The following is an 18,055-nucleotide window of genomic DNA, read 5'->3' on the forward strand; positions in this document are numbered from 1 at the left end:
GCAAACCTGGCTTAAATCTGGCTAGTATCAGGATAAAAAAAGACAGGGAAAACCAAGAGAGGCACATGCTTTATAGATTAGTAAGGCATGTTTATGAATGGGAAGGGGTGAAGGGGAAGAAAAGAAGAGAAGCTAGGGAGAGGAAGGGAGGGAGAAAGGGGAGGGGACTCACCAGAGTACAGTGACAGAGCATGGCATCTGCTGCCTGGCCTATATGATGCCCAAGGCTCTGACCAGTCCACCCCAACCCACTGAGCCTCCTAATCCATGCTGCCCCTCCATGACCACCTGCCCTCAGGACCAGGACTCCATACTCACCCTAGAGGTTCTGGGCCCTCAAGGTTGACTGGGCCTGGGAGAAAGGAGGGGTGAGAAAAGACGGAGAGGGACCGCCAGGACTGAGCAGCACACAGCCTCGGGAGGCATTTCCCCACTGCTCTGGAGCAGGAAGTACTGGGAAGGAGCTGGGCTGGTAGAATGGCCAAAGTCTCCTAGGAAGGAGGCATTCTCATACAAACACGCCCGACCCGCCCTTCTGGATCTGCCAGGTCCACCCTCATCCCTTCCTGCCACCGAAGGTATAGTCTGCATGGCAGGCACCGTGTGGCCCTGGACACCATGGAAGACAAGCTCTGCTGAGATGCCTCAGCTCTCCCCGGAAACCTGTTGCTCCCAGCAGGGTTGCTTGACATACCAAATGGCTTATAAACAACAGAAATGTATCTAACACTCCTGGAGGCTGCCAGTCCAAAAGCAAGGTCTTGGAGACCCAGTGGCTGGTTCATGGCTGGTCATCTTGCTGCAGCCTCATATGGTGGAGAGGTAAGGAGGTTCTCGAAGGTCCCTTTTAAAATGAGGACACTGTATTAGATACTTTTCTTATTGCTGTGATAAAATACCCGATTTAGAACAACCAAAGGAAGGGTGGGTTTATTTTGGTTCACGGTGGGAAGGTATGACAATGGGAGCGTACAGCAATGCGGCAGCGAGCTGGTCACACTGTATCTGTCGTCGGAAGCAGAGATTCTGATAGTCCGCTTTTGTTCATCTGGGCCCCCAGCTGACGGGATGATGCGCCTATACTCACGCCAGGTCTGCTCACATCAGTTAATCTTCTGAAAACAGACAAGCTCATGGTGTTCCCGGGGGAGTCTAAATCCTGCCAGATTGACAACCAAGACTGTGCCAAGCCCTCAGGCCTGCTCCCACCCTGGTTAAGGTAGTCCTGCAGGCCAGGCAACTGTGGGAACTGCCACTACAGAGCTTGGCATACTCAGGGTGGTGGGATCCTGACCTAACCATCATAAACACTAGAACCCCTCATGCAGTCTCTACCTGTGTCCAAATTACTTTCCTAAGGTGCCAACTAAGGGAGGGCAGACTTTCAGATCCCGGTGGTGCCCCCACAGCTTTGGAGTGCCACTCCCCACCTGGCCTTTGCCCCCTCCCTCCCCGAGTCCACAGTGGCCTATGTTCACCCTTCTAAACCAGGGCTGTTCCTCTAGTCCCTGCCTGAGCTAGATATCTGGAACTCCTCAGAACATGGCAGGTAGGCAGTAATCTAGCTGAAATGGCTCCATGATCCTGAAGAGTGGGCTACAGCTTAAGTGCGCCTCCTGGAGGTCATTAGGGTTAAACTCACTGGGGAGCATCAGCCTGGTACTATGGCAGTCCCCAAAAGGCCTCCAAGAGCCATGGCAAACTGGCTGGTTGTGACACTGGTGAGAGGCACAGTAACCATGGAACTCTGGGCAAGGGTGTGGGGATCCAGATGCCTCCAACCCCTAGGCAGATATCTGACACCTCTAGCAGCTGGGAAAAGCCCACTGGGTAGAGGCTTGGCTATGTTACTTGGGGCAGCCTGAGGGGACAGGCACTCCAGGGGCCTTTCCTGTCAGCTGTCAGGTAGAGGGTTATCCCTCAAGCGTCCTTCTAAGATGTCTCTGAGGTTAATTCCAAAACAGACACTGTTGATGGGGGGGGGGGGGGGGGTGGCGACGACACAGCAAATAATAAATATGCTGGCTCAGGGAGCAGTTGGAGGGGAACCCCTGGGAAGGGCTGCTGATCTTTAGGGTCTACCTTACCTTGGAGGCAGCCTTGCCCAGGTGACAGAATTGCCCAGGCATTTCAGCCCCACAGGGAACATGCAGTCAGGGCTCCATCCTTCTAAAGATCCTATTCCAGGCAGGGGCTGCCCAAGTGTCCTAGGGAGAGTATTGTTTCTAACCAAACAAGTTACCCCAAATCCTGTTCTGCTGTGTACTTCTAGAAAAAGGGTTCTAGTCTGAAAAAGCTGACAATCTAGGCTGTGGAACTAGAGTACCCGCTACCCTCGGAGAACAAGGACTTGTCCCAGGTAATGGGCAACAGCAGGCCCTGACCAGAGTGACTGTCCTGTCTGGTCCAATTGCTGTTTGCTGCTGCTGAATAAGGTGTACATGGGAAGGGGGTGTGATGGTTGACTCAGCACACTGTCTAGGTGCAGAGATGAAAGACGGGTCCCTGCGAAGACAGGCAGGTGGCTGCTGCCCAGCTTTATTAAAGCCCTCAAGCGTTATTTTCTTTCTTTCTTTCTTTTTTTTTTTTTTTAAGATTACTTATTTATTTAGAAGAGGTCATCAGATCTCACTACAGATGGTTGTGAGCCACCATGTGGGTGCTGGGAATTGAACTCAGGACCTCTGGAAGAGCAGCCAGTGCTCTTAATCTCTGAGCCATCTCTCCAGCCCCATCAAGTGTTATTTTCAAAGGAAAGACCGGGTCACATCCTGCCAAGCCCTCAGGCCTACTCCCACCCTAGTTAAGCTAGTCCTGCAGGCCAGGTGACGGTGGAAACTACCATTCTAGGGCTTGGTGACTACCAAGGTGGTGGGATCCAATTCCAGAGAAGACAAGTCAGATGACAGCCCTTGTCAGTAAGAGTGATGCAAAAACTAGCTGCCCAAGGAAGCTGTGGTTTATCAACAGGGTGCTGTAGAGGGCCACCAGCCAGACATCTGACCAAGCCAACCAATGAAGTGCCACAGCTCTGGAGGGAAAGGTATCCTGACTGGTCAGGAAGTCAGGCTATACCTGAAGCTGGGTCCAGAGGGGGATGGTCTCCTCAGAGATATGGCAATCCTGCTCCTGAGAGATAACTGTTACAGCTGAGTTCTGCTCAGCTCCCAAGGAGTTTCCCAGCAGAGGTATCTGTTTCTTCTCACTCTGGCCCAAGTTACTTCTTCTGCTTCACTCTGCTAAGGAGAAACCCCTGCAGAAATGTAGCAACCTGCTCTGGTTCCAGCAAAAAGTTGTTACTTCTGTTCTGCTCCCGTAAGGAAGCTTCCCAGCAGACGCTGCTCTGCGCTGGCAAAGCTCTTCACCCAAAACTTTCAAGAGATTTGGGAAGGAGGAATCCAGGAGAGTGGCTGCCTCTGCCAGGGTGAAGGGCAGCTGCCAACTGAACAGGCACAGGGCTTATATAGGGGCTCTTGGGGCGGAGTTTTTCCAGGGAGATGTTCAGGGAGGGAACTGGTCAGATTTCGATCCCCTTGAGTTTGGACAAGCTCAGATCGGCTAGATTTTGTGCTCAGTGATTGGTTGGTTTCGTGCTCACTTGGCACATCACTGGGACTGAATAACATACTCCAGGCGGAGATCGCAGCTCAGGAAGGCCAAAGTAAGATGCTGAACTATGCCAAAATCTCTTGTTTTCCATTCCTTACCTCCTTGCCCATGCTGCCCACCCCCTCAGCACCCTCCCAGATGTGCGGCTGACTACTAGGATACTAATCTGGCCTTGGGCTTTGTGGAACAAGACCAATTCATAAATTACTCAGATTTATTTACAAAGTCATATCCTAAAAATATTTCAAGTAATAAATAGTTTTCAACATTTGTCACAATCTGCCTGCCTGGTGTAAGGCTTCCAAAGTCAAGAAGGGTATGAGGATTCTGCAGAGCCTTCCACAACAGGCCTGGCCTCCAGGTCTCCTGGTCTTCACTGAGGAATGAAGATGTCATCTGGGAGTCTAGCCCCACCCTGCAGCACCCACTGGACCCCAAGATGTCTAGGACAAAGCACCCTACTTTCACCTGAGGATCCACAGCCAGCCCTCAGAGCTGCTGAGAAGCCCAGGCTCACGACCGGCTGGAGATGTGCCCAGATGCTGAGCGCAGGGAGTGTGGCTGCTCCTGGCCACAGAAAGCCCACAGCTGCTCAGTCAGGCTTTCATCACGGCCATGAAGGAGACCTGCAGGGAGAGAAGGAGGGCTTTGGGCCTGCCCTCTGCTCCCCACTGTCCTTCCAAACACCTAAGAATGAGACTCAGCCCCAGCTCCCAAACCCGCCCCCCAGGCTCTGTCTTGTGCTCTTTTATGAGGGGTCATAGCACTTTATATCTCAGACAGAGACCACTTGCAGCAAGGCTCTTGGCAGGAGGGGGATGGAATTAAGACCTCAGACCACCAAGGAGATGTAGGTAGGTGAGCCAAGCTAGGCAAGGGCATCACATACAAACCTCTTGGAGTAGCTGGCCCAGCATCTCCTGGCTGTGAATGGACTGCCTGTGGAAAGAATGTCAGGTCATTCCCTAAACCTCCTTATGTACCTCCCACCAGACCCAGGCCCTACTCCCAGGCTTAGCCCAGAGCAAGGAGTCCCAAAGCCCACAGGCCCACCTCTTGGCTCTGCCAGAAAGGCAGGAGCTTGGGCATGTGGGCCAAGCAGGAGACTCATATGGAAGAAAGTGTTACAGCGCTAACCCCTCCTGGCCTCCAAGGCCTGGAGCCCTACCTGTCTATTCTGGTTGCTATGGTCACCGTGAAAGTGCCCTCTGTATCTGGCAGGTAGGTGGAGGGCACAACCCTGTAGGTCCCCACTGACAGGAGGCAGAGGCGGCTCACTTCCTGAGCATAGCGATGTGGTACGCAGCTTAGCAGTGGCTCCTGGAGCAGCAGGGAACATGCATTCTGGTTCTCACCATCTGCAGGAACCTGGGGCAACAGTGGAATCAGCATGGGGAGGCCTACTCAGGATGGCATGGTTTGCTCTCCCTCTGAACAGCACCAGCTAAGGGCATAATGCCCAGGGCCAGCTGGGGTATCTGATGCTCTCAGTCCTTGAGCTATCAAACCCCTTTGCCAAGGACAAAAGCCTTGGAGCCATGCCACTCTTGCCAAAGGCCCTGTCAGAGCTCCAGGTGGCATGACTCAAGACCCCAAGAGTGCAGCTTTTTGGGATGTACTGACACCCCTCAACAGAATCTTCTTAATGAGAAAGTCCTGTTCTCTCTTCCCCACGTCCCCTGCATTCTAGGTATACGTGTTTCCACCCACACAATGAATCCTGAGGCAGCCCAACACACACTCAGCCAATGTGAGGCCCCAAAATAAACAAAGCCTGATGAGATGGGAAGCATCATTATGTCATCATGGAATCTGTAGCCTATGACCCTTGACCTGGAGCACAGTTTTTTTCTCTTCTCCCATTTCTCCAACTAAAACTTTGCTCAGTGTGCTCCCTGGCCTGTTGTTGGCTAAGAGGTAAAACAGTGAATAAAGAAGCAACCCTGGGGAGGTCGAGGCTCACTGAGCCATCCCCAGCCTCGACAGCTGGCAGAGACACTGGTTTTGTAAGCAGAGCTCCTGGGCTTACAGAGTCCCCATGCTGAGGCCCTTTGGTGTGGCCTCTCGTCCATTACCTATGGTTACCCTGAGCTGACTGTCTCAAGTTCCTGGAGCATGTGTCCAGAAGTCCTGGGCCACCTCAACCATGCTGGAACCTATCCGTAATCTTCTGGGCTTGGTGACTGGCTGTAGCACCTGACCACCAGGCTATCCTGCCTCAGGCAGTAGCCAAGTACAGGTCTCTCTCCCATGCTGTTCTTCTGGACTCTGAGCTTTCCGGCAGAAGCCCAGACTTCTGTCCTGACCTACCTGACCCTGCTACAGAAGAGCTCTTGCCAGTCCCACCTGGAACACGGAGTGACACAGGGAAGGACAGGCCATGGGACCCGGTACTGCCATGGCTGTGTGACCACTGTCTGTGGTATGAGTGAGTGAGGCCTCGCTACAGTAACGGCCTTGGACCACATCCACTCAAGGTGAGGCTGGGCTCTGCCTCAGAACTCCTGAAGAAGCCCCAGAGCCCAGGGTCAGGGATAGGAGGCATGCACTGGATAGAATGACTGAGACGCTGGTGTTCGGAGCCATGAGCTGGCCCAGATAACCCCAGAGAATAGAGACTTTGCGAAATGTGCAAGTGAGTCTTTGAGGCCAGCCAGCTGGACCAACAGGCCCAAATGACAGACTCCAGCCTCCGTGTCACAGCAGCTGACCTCTCCTCGAACCCAGCTCACCTGAAAGATATGGAAACCAATGGGGTGGAGCTGGCTGTCACCCAGTCGGCAGTGTTGGTGCAGGGTGATGCGGATGTAGCGGGGACCAGCACCCTCAGGAACGGAGAAGGGGAGGCAGGGGTTGCAGGGGTAAGAGGCAAAGTTCCTGCTGCCCCCGGCTGTCTGGCCAGCCTTCCAGCAGCCCCGCAGCTGCACGGTCTCCCACTCGCCTGCAGGCAGGGCTGTCCCAGGTGACTTTGTACCCTTGGTGGCTGGCCTGACGGTGCTGTCAGGAGGACAAGTACAGAAGGCACTGGCAGCCTGGTCCAGAGGAACCCGCCCGAGTCCGACCCTCACAGAGCGCACCCCTGCTCCTCCCCTGGCCTCAGCCCCGTTGAAGGGAAGTCAGCTAGCACTGGCTCCTCACCTGAGGGAGATCTTCCCTGTGGAGAAGACCCGGAGTAAGAACTGCCCTGGCACATCCTTCAAGAAGGTGCTAGGGACGGCCAGATAGTAGCCCGGGGAGAGCTCACAGCGCAAGTGGACCTCACGGTCATACGCATGGCATGCAGTGCCAGCCACAGGTGGTGAAGACAGGACTCTGGGCAGGCTGACCTTCCGCTTCTCTACCTGCAGGAATGGACGCAGGAGGCTCTGAGGAGAGTCACACCAACACGCTGCTGGGCCTCTGCCTCCCTGCTCTTCAACAGCTCAGGCAAAGCTCCCGGGAGACAGCCACAGCATCCATCCTTCTCAGCCAGGTGGAGGTGCCAAAGACTCAGGGCTTCCCTCAAAGGTGCATAACAGACCAATCTAGAACTATGTGCAAAAAGCCCATGACCAGAGCAGCCTGGGGAATGTTGGAGAAGGTAACTTCCAGCAACTTTATTACAAAAGGACCATGAGGTAGGCCACACTCACAAAGGAAGAATGAGTTGTCACACTCTATATCAAGATACGTAAGATTAAAATGTAGCCACTGAGTAAGCAAGTAGGGCTCCTCAATGACCTGTTCTAGGAAATAGATACAAGTTCATAAAACTGACCAGATGTCTGAGACTGACAATAAAATAACCCTATACACTTAGAGGTTGTAAGGGAGGAGCCAGAGGAAGGCAGCTAGGTGGAGTACACAAGGCAAGCAGCAGCCCTAGTATAATGGGCCACTTCCCTTGGGGGAGATGGGAACTGTAGGGATCAGGCTAGCCTTCACCTCTGAGGTGGGATGGGCGGGCTTTGAATGGGCTGCATCTGCTGGTATATCAGGTGCCTGTGGCCAGAGGACATGGGAAAAGGAATCAACGGCCAAAGGATGAATGCTCCTGGGACCCAGGCCTCCAATACATCTGCCTACCTTTCCACCATGGGGCCAGCAGATGGAGTTACCTTCCAGATGTGCAGGCCCACAGCCTGGTAGTCCTTGCCTGGGAGATTCACCGGTGCAGGACTGGCACCCACCAGAGCTCGGGTCTGGCCCACTAAGCACCTCCGGGGTCTCTGAAGGACAGCCACACACACCTCACTGGGTTCCAAGAGCCGTAACCAGAACTTGGGGTTGCAGGGAAAGCAACTGTTGTTCCGGCAGCCTCCAGCTGACTGCCCTATGACCCAGGCGCCAGGCAGTGCCTGTGTGTGACACAGCACCTTCTCTAGTGGGAGAGCACGTGAGTCAGCTTGGAGAGGATCTTGATGGCTCTGCCTTACCCACAAGTGGCAGTCAGCCCACCCTCCGAGAATTCCAGAATCCCACCCATTCCCCATTGCTCAGGTCCTCAGTCAATCAAGCAGAAAGGGCTGTACCCAGTCACTGGTGTGCCAGCACCTGTGAAGGCTCCTGACTTCACAGAGGAGCGTCCACTCCCGCTGGTGGTCCTACCTGTGTAGAGACTCTGTAGGTGGCCAGCCGCTGTGACTGGGTAGCCAATGGTGACCTCGTCAAATTCCCTGAGGAACTCCTCTTCCTCCACCCAGAACTCGCCTTCCTGGAGTAGTGCCAGCAGCTCAGACTCCTCAGCTGGCTCTACCTGGTTCCACCCTTCACCCCTGCAGGAAATCTTACTTCAGTACAAGCTCATGGTGGGTCATCAAGAGGCAAACGGGGGCGGAGAGCCCCAAGTTGCTGCCAGATGCTGGATGGCCAGCTGCACAGCACACTCCCTTGCTACGTGACTATAGAAGGGGCCTACCGTGGTCTGGCTGCCCATCAGAACCCCTCCTTCCCAGGGGTCCCCATGCCTAAGAACTTGCCTTCTGAAGGTCATCACACCAGAGCCGGGACCCTCTGGTCTCTGAAGGAGCTGACATGTTGAGTAGAGCACTGCTCTACTTAGTGGCAGCACCAGACCCAGGCTGGGTGCAGAGGGTAGTTGGGGTCCAAGAGCCTCAGAGCCCCCAGGCCTCAAGGGGATCCTGGCTTTGTCAGGTCTTAAAACTGAGCTGAGGACTTTAGCTGCAGGCCACCGCCAAACCCCTACTTATCCAGGCATTTACTATCCTATGGGTACCCAAGATAAAGCCCCATAAAAAAACAAAACAAACTTGTATGATCCAGGTCTTCTAAGACCTAGGCGAAGCAAGGAGGTGTGCAAACAGGTGCTGAGTGAGCTCTGCCACAGAACAGCAAGCACTATCCTGGCAGCTGGACACAAGCACAGGCCAGGCCAGATGGCATCGTGGCATGCCCTCAGGATACCAACCCTTCCTCCCACATGCAGCCCCTCCTGGTACTTACCCCTCTCTCCAGAGGCCCTGCCAACAACGTCGGCCCCAAGGGTTGTGAATCCGCAGCAGGAGGATGCCCCGGCCAGTCCGACTCCACAGCTCCCGAAGATCTGAGATAATGAAGGCATGGAACTCCCCGAGCTCCCTGGCACCTGTGGGAACAGCTCAGCCATGTGCAGGACCAGCATCACCAGTCCCCAAACCGGATAGGACATGTTCCTGCTTTCTTGCCTGTAGAAGATGCCCCGGGTCTCCACAGAGTTAAGGAGCTCTGTTCCTAACTCTAGGTCAGCTACTTGCAGTGTTCACTGGCGTTCTGTGCCAGGAGAGCCCACAGCTGGGCCCTGATTCACTGCCACCAAGGACTGGTGCTGCACGTAATATCCCTTCCTCTGGGCCTCATTTATACCATGTGTGTCAGTGCAGGGCCAGCTATCAGGTGTGAAACCACTATTACTGTCACCGACATACCCCAAACCACCAATAGCTAAAAGGCCCTCCCCTAGGCAAAGCCAGATGGAGGATGAACATCTGAACCAGAAGTCAAGGTTGAGGACTCGAGGTCAAGAGGAATTCTACCTGCCAGACCACAGGACAAAGGGCCCTTACAGGAAAGAGAAGAAGTGCTGCTTCAGGGAGGGTGGAAGCCAGAAAGAGGGCAGGAGCGCCCGTGTGATGAGCACAGTTCTATTCCCAAAGGCTCTGCTGGCAGCTACCGTTCTCAGTGTCCCTCTCAACCCCAGTCCATGAGGCTTCAGTAGCCCCTGCAGCTCTCTGCAGGAAGAGGGGTCTCCAAAACTAGGAGTGTCAAGAGCCAGCCCTCCTACACTCTGGGGCTACCCAACATCAACGGTTCTAAGAAGCTGATGGTTAAGGAGGGAGGTTTAGTGGAGCCAGCATGAGCAGCAGTGAACACACACTCTCCTCTTGCCCTCAACCCTAGGATCTGCCTGAGGGGATCCCAGACCAGAGCTTTGCCAACTCTCAGTGCTGGACTGGCTGGTGTGATTACCAACAAGTCTTGGGTTATTTTGATAGTCACATTTTATTATTTATGTGTTGTTCACATGTGTGTATGTGGGTGTGGGTGTGCATGTACATACGTGTGTCAGGCCAAAAGACAGTCCTGGTGTTATTCCTCAGGAGCAACATGCCTTATTTTTGAGACAGGGTCTCTCACTGGGACCTGGTGCTCAATGACTCAACTAGGCTGGCGGGCCTCCTGTCTCCACCTCCTCAGAGCTGGAATTACAAGTCTAAATCCCCGCCTAGCCTTTTACCTGGGTGCTGAGCATCCGACGCAGGTCCTCAGGCTGTGCAGCAATGACCTTACTGACTGAGCTGCCTCCCTAGCGCCTGACGTTCCTATTTTTGAACCAAAGTTATATTACAGAAAATACTCTGAAATGTGAATAGAAAACTATAAAGGTGTTCACTGCAGTGTTGTTATTAGAAAGATCTAGTCAGGCATGTAATATTGCCAGTGGTCTCAACACTCACGGGTCAGAGGCAGGACTACCACCTGAGTTCAAGAAAGCCTGAAAACCCCAAAACAAAACAGCAACAATGATGAAAAAAACGAAAAAGATCTCAACTATCCAACATTCCTGGAAGGATCAAGAAAACCACAGCAGGTCCAGCAATGGAGGAAGGCACTCCGAAGTTTACATAGTAACACAGAAAATGGTATAAAACAAAAACAGAAAAGGCTGCAGACACAGGGGAAAACTCAAAAAGCGCACTAAAAAGTTCTAAGTGGCTTTATTTGGGTGAGCTTTTCTTTCTTATTTTTGTACACAAACTTTCCTTCATGAACCTTACTGTGTCAGTAAGATAGAAAATGGCTTTGGACTTTGGGTGGCCACCAGCTGGGCAGGGATGATGGCGTGGTCAGTCAGCGTAGACACTCTTTCTGCTACTGCTTCTAAGCTGTCTGTGAACAACGGGGACACGATGTAGGTTCTGCCTTGCTCTAGGGGAAAGGAGTAGTCGAGGAGAACAGGATCACCTCTCTCTGGAGGAGGGGTAACAGAACCACACAAACCCAAGACAGCCCTCTCAGGGACAGACTTCCTTTTCTATAACAAGCTAATGGTAGAGGGGGCTGTACCTGCTCTGGGGCTGAGCACAGAGCAGCTGATCACACACTGGTCCTTCAGGCGGAGCAGCTGCCGACAAGTCCTTTGCTCCCCGCCACTGGGTCTGTCCTGCTGGCCACTGGCTCCCACTATGTCTTTCAGGCTCCACCTTTCTGCCAGGCTTCCAGTGAGATCCACCAAGGCATCTGCCACCTGCCCTGCCCACAGGTGCTCATAGGATCCATGGACCCTGGGGAACCACAAGCACAGGAGGTATAAGCCTTGCTACTGCAGCTTCCTGCCTCTCCTAGGCCCACAATCCATCACACCCCAAAGCACCTTCTAAGCCACCCTTCCACTGCACCTGGACTGCTCACCTGCTTTGCATCACATCTTCACTCATCTGTAAATGTCAAAATCTGCTACAGCCCTGCTGTTCTCTGCCCAGGCTCAGACCCATTCTTCTCTAGTGTGGGCAGCAAGGACAAGACAAAGGGGCACAGAGGCTCCATCTTTGAAGCTCAAACCCCACTGTCCCAAGTACTGATATTCTGCTGGCCTTCTGAGTCCCTGTGCTCGGACACCTGCCCATTAGCCAGCCTCCTTCAGCAAGATGCCCAACACCACATGGGAGGGACAACTGTTCCCTAGGGACTGTCGCAGTGAGAGCAGGACTGTGGTAAGCAAGTGCTGCTCCTCGCTCCCCTGCAAAACCGCAACAAACCACTTGTCTTGACTGAATGTTCAGAAACATACATGGGGGCATCTTCGTGCTGAGACTGAGGAATGAGGAGGACCTCTCAGTAGAGTGCTGGGAAATAGGGGAAGGGGAAGGGGAAGGGAGGCAGGAGGGCAGACCACAGTCCTAAAGCAGAGTGTCCACACCAGGACCCACAGGACTGGCTGTCAGACCCTGAGGACCGCACAGGGCTCTGCAGCCCAGGGCAAAGATGGGCCTCTGCGGACAGGCTGGGTCGGAAGCCACCGCTATACCATACGTACTTAGCATAGGCCTTTTCCAGTAAGGGAAGCCAGAACACATCCTCTCTCTGGCACCGGGAGAAGCAGAGTCTCCCAGCAAGGCAAGGCAGGCGGTCATCTATGGTCACCTCCTCCCAGTGTCCAAACTGCCAAATTCGACAGGTGAAGAAACCTTGGTACTTCTGGTCAGACCAGCTTGGCTGTCCTGGAGGGAAGACCTAACATGCACAAGGAGAGGCCAAACAGACAGCATGACATCAGCATTAGTGAGCTCCTCGGCGTCCCAACAGTGTGGCCTCACAGAAGCCCTGCAGATACCCAAGGGACCACCATCACCTCTGCTCCTCAGCGTCCCAACAGTACGGCTCACAGAAGCCCAGCAGATACCTGAGGGGTCACCTGAGGGACCATCATCACACTGTGCTCCTCAGTGTCCCAACAGTGTGGCCTCACAGAAGCCCTCTATGAGCACCTGCTAAGAGTAAAGGGCTCTACTCTGTTGGATGCCAGATCTATATGGCAAGTCACAACAAACTCAACCAGTGAACACAAAACCCAGATTTTCACATAAATAACTCATGTCCCAAAGCTTACAGCCAATCACATTTACTGCCCCAAATAAGCATTCGACCTGAATCCAAAGCTTTGGCAGGCAGGAGTAACTCAATTCTTTTTTTTTTTTTTTTTTTTTTTTTCCCCGAGACAGGGTTTCTCTGTGTAGCCCTGGCTGTCCTGGAACTTGCTCTGTAGACCAGGTTAGCTTCAAACTCAGAAGATCCACCTGTCTGCCTCCTGGGTGCTGAGATTAAAGGCATGCACCACCATACCCCACTTCTGTAACCCAATTCTCAACAGACCTGGCTGTAACACAGGCCTAGCAGCCCTTCCTGCTTCTCAAAGCCAAATGCCCCAAACTGGCCAGTCACTGGCCCAACTAGGTCCACTGTTCACTTCTGTTAGCAGGCAAAAGCAGGTTCTGCACCTAGGGAGACTTAGTGTGGTGCTGGCTTCCACACTCAGGAAGTGAGGAACTATGATGGCATCAGCATCCTCTTTTATAGACAAGTTAGATGTCAACAAGGCTGTGAGGACAGGTGACAACAGCAATGGGCTTAGCCAGGGCCCGGACACAGAGAGGCCATGTATGGGTCACCCCTCAATGCTGTTGCCTTAACTGAAAACCCTGAGCTAAAAGCCAACCTAAAATAAGCAGCACTGGGAGGAAGGAAACCCACAAGGCCTTTCTATGGAGTCTCTCTGTATCAGAAGACAGTTCCAACGACGTTTTCCCTATTGGTATTTAAAACCTACATATGAAAAAAGAAAGCAATCAATCCAGTAAAGAAAATAAATTCCAAACCAGAGACACAAGATGCCTCTGCTGACCCTGTTCTACTTGCTAGCCTGGTCTGTTTTGTGTCCTAATGTGTAGGTGGCTCTGGTCTGGTGGACAGGACACACTTGGGTCATTGTCTTGGTGCCCTGACCTTTTCCCAGCACCCATGCTGCGCAGCCACAGATGTGCTGCAGCAGGCCCTGCTTTTGGAGTAACTCCCTGTTCTGTGCAGGTAGAAGGAACTGAGTGGAGAAGCCCAAGGCGGCTTGTACCTGGTCCAGGAGGTGTTGACTCTTCTGCAGGGCAGCGCAGGCACACAGGAACCAGCAATCCCCCAGCAGCCCTTGCTTCACCTGTCCTTCCCATGGGTTATCTGGAAACAGCTGAGGTGTGGCACAAATTTCCTGAAATCAAGTTGTCCAGAGTTATCTCACGCCTGTGGTTACTCTTTAAGCTAAGAACACATGAATCCAGGGCAGACTATGGAGGCATTTTCTGATTATCTGAGCTTCTGGCCCAAAATGGAAGAGAAAGCTACTTCTCCGTCACCTCTACCCTTCAGCATCTCCTTGGCTACAGTTCTCCCATGGAACATTGCTACACACTTTCCTCATTGGCAAGCCCTCAATTCTGGATGACCCTTTTTGAAACAGCTAAGTTTAGAAATCAGCTCTACTTTATAAATTCATGGTGACAAATATCAAATGGGTCCTTGCACTGCTACAGCGTCTACTGTCCCTCTCCACGGTTCAATTTCCCACATCCTCAGACAACCTCATGCCTTCCCCTTTATCTCTCTTCTCAAAACATTCCTATCCCCTTTGCCTGCACGCCTGAGCCACCAACCTGTCCTCCCGCTGCAGAGAAGCCACTGGGCATGCACCTTCTGCTACCCTGGAGCGGGGCTCATCCTGTTACACCCTCTCCTTTCTACATGTTCAGACATCCCACTCCTGGGGCAGACCACCCCAGCAGGCTAGCAGGACAGAGCTCTCCCATTTTTAGTGTCTGGCAGCACTGTACCCCCTTCCTAGGCTCCCTTCAATGACAGCTTCTCAGAGAAACTGCCGAGCCTATTGCCCCTTCCCATCACTCTCATCAAAGTCTGCTCCTCGGTCAACCATGCCCCGCCCCCCAAATGCCTCAATTTCACCTTCGCGACATGAACTACACTGGGCAGCCTTGTCATTGAGTGACTTTCAGAGCTGCTGACTGTCCTCTAACCCTCAAGGACAAGGAAGCTCCCATCAGCTTCCATGGTCGCCACTGCTCCTCTGGTACTCTCTCCCTCCCTGCTGCATCTCGCCTGCTGCTGACTACCTGTTGGGTGCTCACTTGCACACTTCTGCACTAAGGCTTACGGCTAAGTCTCGAGACCCTTCCTCCACCCCTTCCCTCCAGGTCCCGAGTGGCTGTTCTAAGTTGCACTGAAAACCATCTATCCCATCTCTCCCACTTCTCCTGAACTTCTGCCCCATCCACCTGACAACTCCACCTGAACAAGGGAGGCAAAGCAGGAACTGCCGAGGACCACACCATCTATCACTCTGGCCAGGAATCAAGAAGTCATTCTTTTCTTCGTCTATCTACATAAATTATGCCTGTTTCCTTGTGACACAGTCTGAGTATGGAGGTCAGAGGCCAACTTATTGGAGCGTGCTCTCCTTCCATCATGTGGGTCCCAGGGATCAAACTTAGGCCACTAGGCTTAGCAGTAAACGACTATCTGCTGAGCCATTTCAGTGGCCCAAGCACTCACTTCTGATTCCTACTTTGGCTTTTACTTAAACAGGCAGTCCTTCCAAAGTATTCTCAAAGCTGTCTACTGCAAAGCCCCCTCCACCCAGCTGCAGGCTAACCCGAACACCAAGATCAACTTCCAGCACTACTAAAGGGCAGCCTGCTTTCCAGCCCTGACAATCATCTCCCTCCCAGGAGTGAGTTTCTTTCCCACTGTTCTTTTTCTGTCCTGTTTACTACTGTTGGTACAATTATAAAGAGGCTACCACTCACATGGCTAAAATATAAAATACAAAAAGATATTATCCCTGTGTCCCTTAACTGAAAACCCTTTACAGGTCTCTCATGGCACCTGAAATCCACTTACTAATTTTTATTTTATGTGTATGAGTGTTTTGCTTGAATGTGTGTCTGTGGACCCATGTGCATGTACTGCCTTCAGAGGCCAGAAGGGACTGTTGGATTCCCTGGGACGGGACTTACAAGTGTTTGTGAGCCACCATGTAACACTCATTTTTTATTTTTTTAAAGTAAAAAAGAACAACAAAAAACCCTCAAAACTCTCAGTGTTGTCCAAGAAAATTCAGGATTCTTATCGACACCATTGAGCCAAGCAGCGCAGGCTGCACGGGGCAGGCATCCACCCAGTTGTCATGGATACAGCAGCACGAGATCCATGTGGGGCAGGCTGTTCCCTGGGCAGTCTTGGTTAACAGATAAGCCACATCAAAAAAACACCAACCAAAGCACTAGGCCTGGGCATCCGTTTCAGCTGCAAGAAGTCCAAAACAACATCTACCACAGCTCTTTGTGGCCATGAGAGGGTAACACGGCTGTGAGGAGAAGATCTGAGCGGACACAGCAAATGACCAAGACTGATGGAGGCTGGAGAGAGGCAAGAAAGTGGGGCTGTGCCTGTTATAATGACCAGGTGGTCTACCAGTTCTTATGCGACTCCACCTTCAGCTTCTGGATCAGTCAAATAGATTTGCTCCTGCAAGTTCAACTGTTCAATTGAATACATCTGCAATAAACTGACCAGTTGATCCAGAAACTGCTGGTTGGTGACCAGAATTTTCCTGTCTATTTTACAATACGTAGTCCCACCTGCCTGTACCATTTAAGGGAGTCCTGAGAAGCCAACAGCAGCAGCCCCTTACGTTTTCCCAATATGCACTGGTTAACCACAAAGATCTCTCTGTTCTGTGCCATCTCTTGGTGTTCATATCCCAACGCCAAGAGCTACTAAAATAAATGTAAGCAACGTACAAAGCCAAGAAAGATATGTCGGGGCTGAAGAGGTGGGTCAGCAGTTAAGAGCACTGGCTGCTCTTCCTAGAGAACCCGAGTTCAATTCCCAGCACCCACATGGCAGCTCACAACTGTCTATAACTGCAGTTCCAGGGGATCTGACACCCTCACACAGACATGAAAGCAGGCAAAACACCAATGCACATTAAGAAAAAATAAGCCGGGCAGCGGCGATGCACGTCTTTAATTCCAGCACTCGGGGGGCAGAGCCAGCCTGGTCTACAGAGCGAGATCCAGGACAGGCACCAAAACTACACGGAGAATCCCTGTCTCGAAAAACAAAAAAAAGAAATGCACATTGAAGAAGAAAGATTTGTCAAAGTATGATGAATTACACCTGACCAAACTTACGTGGTGGGACCTGGAATTACTTCTTCTAATCTTCAGAGTAGAACACTCTGGGTCGTAGTATATTTTAGTGCAAATACTCCAAGACAACATCTAAAAGACAAACCGTCTAGTTGCTTCCAACCTCCTGAACTGGAGGAGCTACCTCATCTCAATCCTCAGGGTTAGCTAGTACCTTTCTGAATGGGCGTGAGGAACTACTGGAGTGGGCGGCGGGTCCTGCTAACCCCAGAGCCCACGTCTGTGGGAAACTTATCCGCAGCACCCGCCCAAGGCGAGAGACCCGGCTGCACCTGGGGCCGTCTCCAAGTGATGTCCTCCCGAAACTGGGCCAGAGGCGTGGACAAGTTGAAAAAGAGCGAGGAGTCCGAGGCGGGGAATGCGGCGTCCCGGAAGAGCTCCCGCGCCGCCGTCTCGGCCCGGACCGCCTGCATCTTCGGCGCCCTGGGCTCCCATCTGCGGCTTGTGGACTCGGTCGCCGCCCGGGAGCGAGTGCGTGACCGTCGCTGCAAACCTGGTCAGCTCAGCCCGCGAGACCTGCCGGTGCTGACCCGCCCGGCGCCGCAAGCTCCGTTGTCCCGGTAACCCGTCAGCAGCCAACCAGGCGCTGTTCCCAGGTCACGTGACACAGCTGCCTAATCGCGCACGCGCTTCAGCTCCGGGGCCGGGGGGGGGGGGGCGGGGGGGGCGGGGCTGGACGCTCAGGTTCTGCTCTCGCGAGAGGTCGTCGCCTCTGTTTCTTCCCCGCCGGCGCTAACCTGATAAATCGCTATGCTTTATTCTCAGGACGGCACCGCTGTAGTCGCGTGAGCTCCACGTCTAGGGGACCACAGCAAACTTTGGTTTAGGTCGCTTTGCCCACTACCTATCCCAGCATGCAGCGCCGTTCCCAGCATACTTCGCTGATCACGGTCGCCGCCTGCTTCCCAGCATGCGTTGCTCCTTCCGGTGTCACCGCTGCTTTCCTCCCTGTGTTCTGAAAGGTCCCGTGGGGAAGTGGCTCGGGAAGGTCCGTTGTGACCCCTTCGGGCCGACCCAGTGACTGTGCCGTGGTGGTTGTGTTGTCCTGGGAAGGCAGAGGTGTCACTGGGGTTGAGATTTACCCGGCTTGGGCTCTCGTCTCAAAACAGTTTGATATCGGACGCTGTGGATCCTAAAGAGGGCCACGGGATGCGGCTGGAACATTCCTTGAACCCCTAAATGGCCGGGTTTTGTTGGCT

General features: G+C 53.0%; 1 protein-coding gene across 2 annotated transcripts; it reads right to left on the reverse strand.

Moving 5' to 3' along the window:
* Positions 1-3,809: 3,809 nt before the first annotated feature.
* Capn10 (calpain 10) lies at positions 3,810-17,459 on the reverse strand. Of its 2 annotated transcripts, none has more exons than XM_052750377.1 (12): positions 17,129-17,459; positions 13,709-13,840; positions 12,122-12,318; positions 11,152-11,369; positions 9,052-9,193; positions 8,197-8,363; positions 7,707-7,969; positions 6,748-6,950; positions 6,342-6,606; positions 4,778-4,977; positions 4,503-4,548; positions 3,810-4,235 (listed from the first exon to the last, which is right to left on the reverse strand). In XM_052750377.1, exons 1-12 carry the CDS (start codon positions 17,267-17,269, stop codon positions 4,206-4,208), a joined length of 2,004 nt encoding a protein of 667 aa, XP_052606337.1. In that variant the 5' UTR covers positions 17,270-17,459; the 3' UTR covers positions 3,810-4,205. The 2 variants fall into 2 exon arrangements, with proteins under 2 accessions (XP_052606337.1, XP_052606338.1); XM_052750378.1 differs by lacking the exon at positions 17,129-17,459 and adding an exon at positions 16,839-16,943.
* Positions 17,460-18,055: the final 596 nt, after the last annotated feature.

The sequence above is a fragment of the Peromyscus californicus genome, unplaced genomic scaffold (assembly GCF_007827085.1).
Source record: "Peromyscus californicus insignis strain IS unplaced genomic scaffold, ASM782708v3 Scaffold_21__1_contigs__length_65335640, whole genome shotgun sequence".
NCBI classification, from domain to species: domain Eukaryota; kingdom Metazoa; phylum Chordata; class Mammalia; order Rodentia; family Cricetidae; genus Peromyscus; species Peromyscus californicus.